This window comes from Styela clava, chromosome 2 (genome assembly GCF_964204865.1).
Source record: "Styela clava chromosome 2, kaStyClav1.hap1.2, whole genome shotgun sequence".
NCBI lineage: Eukaryota > Metazoa > Chordata > Ascidiacea > Stolidobranchia > Styelidae > Styela > Styela clava.
This window is the reverse complement of record NC_135251.1, coordinates 13,891,750-13,896,558: the sequence shown is the minus strand read 5'-3', so window position 1 is coordinate 13,896,558 and position 4,809 is coordinate 13,891,750. Positions and strand designations below refer to the sequence as shown.

Sequence of the window (4,809 nt, the reverse complement as noted above, 5' to 3'; positions counted from 1 at the left end):
ATGAGACTCCTGACTTGTATATTATTTTTCACATCGGCAATTTGTTGCAATGCACTGTACTTTAAACTACCTGTTAACACTGAAAAATGCTTGAAAGAAGAAGTTCATAAAGATGTTCTTGTAAAAGGAGAATATGAAGTTCATCCAGTATCTGGAGTGAAAGTTCATCTCCTGGTAAATAATTTGAATATATTCAATATAAATTGAATTGACTTTAATTGTTTTTGTACAATGTACGTCTATGTTAAGAATTCTTTCACGCCCATTAAGAGGGATTGCTTCCATAAACCTAGCAAAAAGGTTGAAAATATCACATGAATTTATAGTCATTTATGAGCTTTTGATTGAAAAAATGATCCTCAAAATGAGGATTGCTCGATTAATGATGACAAATGCACAATCATACAATAACCACTTGTGAAGACAGAATTATTGTTATTTTAGGATAGTTACATAAAATAATGTTAATATATAATGGCAAAAGTAAGGAAATTATAATAGAAAAAAAATCTGGGTTGGATATGTAGCAGAATGCAAGTTTTGTAACAATAACATCACTTTGTAGTGACCCATTGGTGCAAAATATTTTTATCATGAAGTTCATATTCAACGTATTATTCTCTGATCCACATCAGCACGTCAATTTACTTGCATAAAATATCGAGTTTTATATAAGAGAAGAACAAACTTCTTTATGATTGGACCTCAAATCTTGTACTATCTTTCATATTGAATTATATTCTTATACTAGGTGACTGATTCTAATGGACATATATTGTATCAAAAAGAAGATGCCGCCGATGGCAAATTTGCGTTCACAACAGATGATTATGACATGTTCCAGATCTGCTACAAGAGTAGCTCAGAAGTCCAGGGTAAGTTCAATGTATCCATTTCGTTGTATACAATTTATTAATGAGATATTTCCAAACTTATTTGCAACCATCCAACAGTGGTATGAGCACTAGTGTCATTATTTTGTTGATTCTGAAACTTTTTTTGATTTGAAAATGGTATTGCAGGTATGAAGTTTTAATAGTAGTTTGTGAATAATGTTTTAATCATAAAAGATCTTTAGTTGATAACAATGGAATATTTTTTGATTTAGGTCGATTACCTGATCAGGATATCAGAATAATTGTAAAGAGAGGTGTCGAAGCAAAGAATTATGAAGACGTGAGATTTTCTCTTAAAATAAAATGTTCAATATTTTAAATTACAGATGATGATCGCAGAGACTGTATTTTTCAACCTGGACATTAGATATTCTCTTAATTGTGAAATAATCAAATTTAATTATGAAGCTATGCATTTCTTTATTTTGTGACCCAAAAATAACTTTGGAAGCAATCATACAGTATTGAGATGATTCAAATTAATTATATTCAGAACTACGGTAGACTCTTTCTAGACGAATTCTTGAAACTTCCAAATTTTATCTTTTTAAACTTTCTTATTAACAAATACCGTACTATCTTTTATACCAGATTGCAAAGACAGAGAAACTGAAACCATTGGAAGTTGAACTCAGGAGACTTGAAGATCTTTCAGAATCTATCGTCAATGCTTTTGCTTACATGAAAAAACGTGAAGAAGAAATGAGAGACACAAATGGTAAATGAGATGTACCAGAATAATTCTAATATCTGTAACTTGACTATAAAGGCAATTCAGCCTAAGCCGAAAAATGACATAAATAAAATGCCATATTCAAGTTATCATCTTGTATCCAAAATAGTCGTTGTTTCTATATAAATAAAAACTACCGTATTTATTGTCACTTGCATCACTGACTACTTCAACAATTCTATAGAAAATAAAAAACATTGGTATAAAAGTGTAGTCTCAAACATTTTAAGCCAGGCTGTGCCCTTATTTTAAAATTTGTCAAGTCTCGTGCCCCACCTCAAAAATAAATAGCTAACAATAAGCTACAAAAAACAGACAGTAACGCGAAAGTATGTTTCAGTCAAAAAGCACTTTGAAAATACGGTACATAGATGGAATGTAAAAATTGAAATAAATCAAAAGTTCTGCGGTGCTCCAGAAGTATGCGCACCAAGATGTCGCACAACCTGAATCCTAACCGGTACACATACTATCTTCAGGTTGTGCGCCATCCTGGTGCGCATACTTCTGGAGGTCCAGTTCTGCCATGTGAATATCCAAAATAAGGCGGGCAAGAGCAAATTTAACAAATATTTTTACTTTTAATTAGCTTCACACCCCGTCAAAAAATTGTCTACTCGCCCCATCGTTTGAAAACCACTGGTGTAGAAACTGTAGATGTTTTCACAAAACCAGAAACGTATATTCCACATACTTCTATTCTTTATAATTTTTTTCAGAATCAACAAACTCGAGGGTACTTTACTTCAGCATCTTCTCAATGCTCTGTTTGGTTGGACTTGCAACATGGCAGGTTCTTTACCTCAGAAAATTCTTCAAGTCAAAGAAACTTATTGAGTAGTCTGTCATATCCTTCACAGATCTAATGATATTACTGGATCATGCAGTGGCAATGGATAGGTCTGAAGCAACTACCATCCTCGTGCCATGCATGATTCAGCAATATTATCAGTGTGAGCTGTGTAACTTAAACACAAAAGACTTAACAAAATTAGAATATTTTTAAAAGAATATTAGAATGTTTTTTAAACTATTATTTGGTGAAAGACTGCTAAGTTTAATATTAATGGATGTATGCTGATAGTCCCTTTTGAGATTCACATGGAGGCATGTACTGCAAGTGTGTTTTCACTTCATGACATTGTTTGTGCAATTATGAAATGCATTAACACCTTCGCTAGTTCATAGCTTCATTTATTTGGGGTTGCTTTTCTTTCTTTAATCTTTCTGAAAATGTATAATGGGTATGTTTTTTCTTGAGCATATAGGAAAGCTCATTTCACCATTCTGATTAAGAGCATAATATTATTGTATGATTTCACAAATGGCACTTCTGGAAAACTAGCAGTCAGATGGTACTCCTAAGCTATGCTTTGTGTTTCGAGAGATTTTTTAGTTATTTTCCTTTGCATACATCGTGGGTGAAGCTTTTTGAAATGCATATGCCTTGAAAATTTTCAGCAGAGTATTTGAACTGATTAAGATTTCATTCAACTAATTTCTGGTGACAAATCAAACAGTTTTATTAATTTATAAAGCAATCAAAGTGTTGGTGTTTTGTATAGGAATGTTTCAATATTTGCATTGTTTATTCTACAGAAATATTGTGTCACATTTTGACTTAGTGCAGAACTTTTTTCCAGAAGTCTTTATTGTTCCCAAAGTAATCAGATGGGCTACATACACTGCTAGTGCTAATACTTTGAGAATTTTATATGTGCTGGTTGCCAAAATTGAATTTGTGGACATGGATTGATGTAATTATTGAATCTGATTCATTTATAAACTTAGCATATACGAGTATTTTCTAGTGGAAGAATGGAATATCATTTGTAAATTCTACAGTCTGCTATCAGTTTCTAGTTTTAAGGTTTTGTGCATGTAATATTTCTTTTTTCGTAAGCACTTTAAGCAGAGGAGGAAAACATTTTGATGAATTTGTTGCAATGTTGGTGGTAATTGAAGTGTTGTGTGTGTAGGCTGGGGGCCTGGGGATTAGAAAATATTGCGCTGTAGCCTGTATATCCCAATCAATGCATTGTGATAAATTACTTCTTCACAATTTTTCTGCAATAGTTACAGTAAAAATTTTATTATAACTCTTTTGGAATATGAATTTGAGACTTCTGATGGGGGTAATTAAAGTCAAAATTTTCAACTACGCTAAAAAATACTTTTAAATTAATTGACAAACAAAGACTGGTTGCAACTTACTCCAAAATTTTTTAGTAAAAATTCGGCTGCATTTCGTATTTTCTTCTACCTGGAGTTGACCTTTTGACCACAAGTCTTCTGTTTTTTGAAGTAAATGATTGTGATGCTGGAACAGATTAGTGCTGCTGTTTGATGTAGGCATGAGTAACATAGCCTTGGTGTGGACTGCTAGAATCGGGGTCAGATTATCGGCTGTCAGGCGTATTCTTGTAGGCCTGCAGATATATAACCTTAATTGAATGTCTAGGCGTCTATGTCCAAAGTCCTTGTTATTGACGTAGTGAGCCTTCTGATAAATGTGCCGAAGCGGAGATAGTGACGAGTAACCACATTGATTAATTGTTACCACGAAGATAGACAAGCCGGCGTCGCAAATTCGACAAAGTAGAGATAGAGACGCGATAGATGAAAGGCTGCAAATTGCAGAGTAAATCTGTCCAAATGAGTTACAGTTCTCGGCGAATTGATGCCAAACATTACGCTCGCGTCATGGATCCTGGAAAATGCACACGTTTGGCGGAACGTGTGTAGTTTGGTTTTGCTAAAGACAAGTTTTCCACGTATGAGGAGCTTTTAAAGCGCAAATTAGTTCAGCACCTCAAAGGGTACTCGGCAGAGAGTTTTGAGTCATGATTACCATTTCCGCATAAGACCCTTCCCGCGAAACAGCTTTCTTCGACAATCGCTCATCTAGGTATTAGTATTTATTTACGAATAAAACATACTAATATATCCCACGCTTTGTGGGTTGTTTGTGTTTTTTGTTCCTGTATTATGATTCTAATTTACTCAAACAAGGTATTGTTGTGATTATGTACTCATATGACCCGATCAATTTTTCAGATCTACTTTAAAAATCCTGATGGAAAAATGTCGAAGGCGTCGATATCAGGATTTAGTTTTATTCAAGTTTCTTGATCCAAAAAATGGCAGGGTTGCTGCCTCAAAAGCATTGCGTGGTTTGTG

General features: G+C 33.7%; 1 protein-coding gene across 1 annotated transcript; it reads left to right on the top strand.

Moving 5' to 3' along the window:
- Positions 1-2,470, top strand: LOC120335829 (transmembrane emp24 domain-containing protein 10-like). The gene is made up of 5 exons (XM_039403440.2): positions 1-174; positions 752-875; positions 1,109-1,176; positions 1,488-1,614; positions 2,349-2,470. The coding sequence occupies exons 1-5, from the start codon at positions 1-3 to the stop codon at positions 2,468-2,470; spliced, it is 615 nt and encodes a 204-aa protein (XP_039259374.1).
- The last annotated feature ends 2,339 nt before the right edge of the window (positions 2,471-4,809 follow it).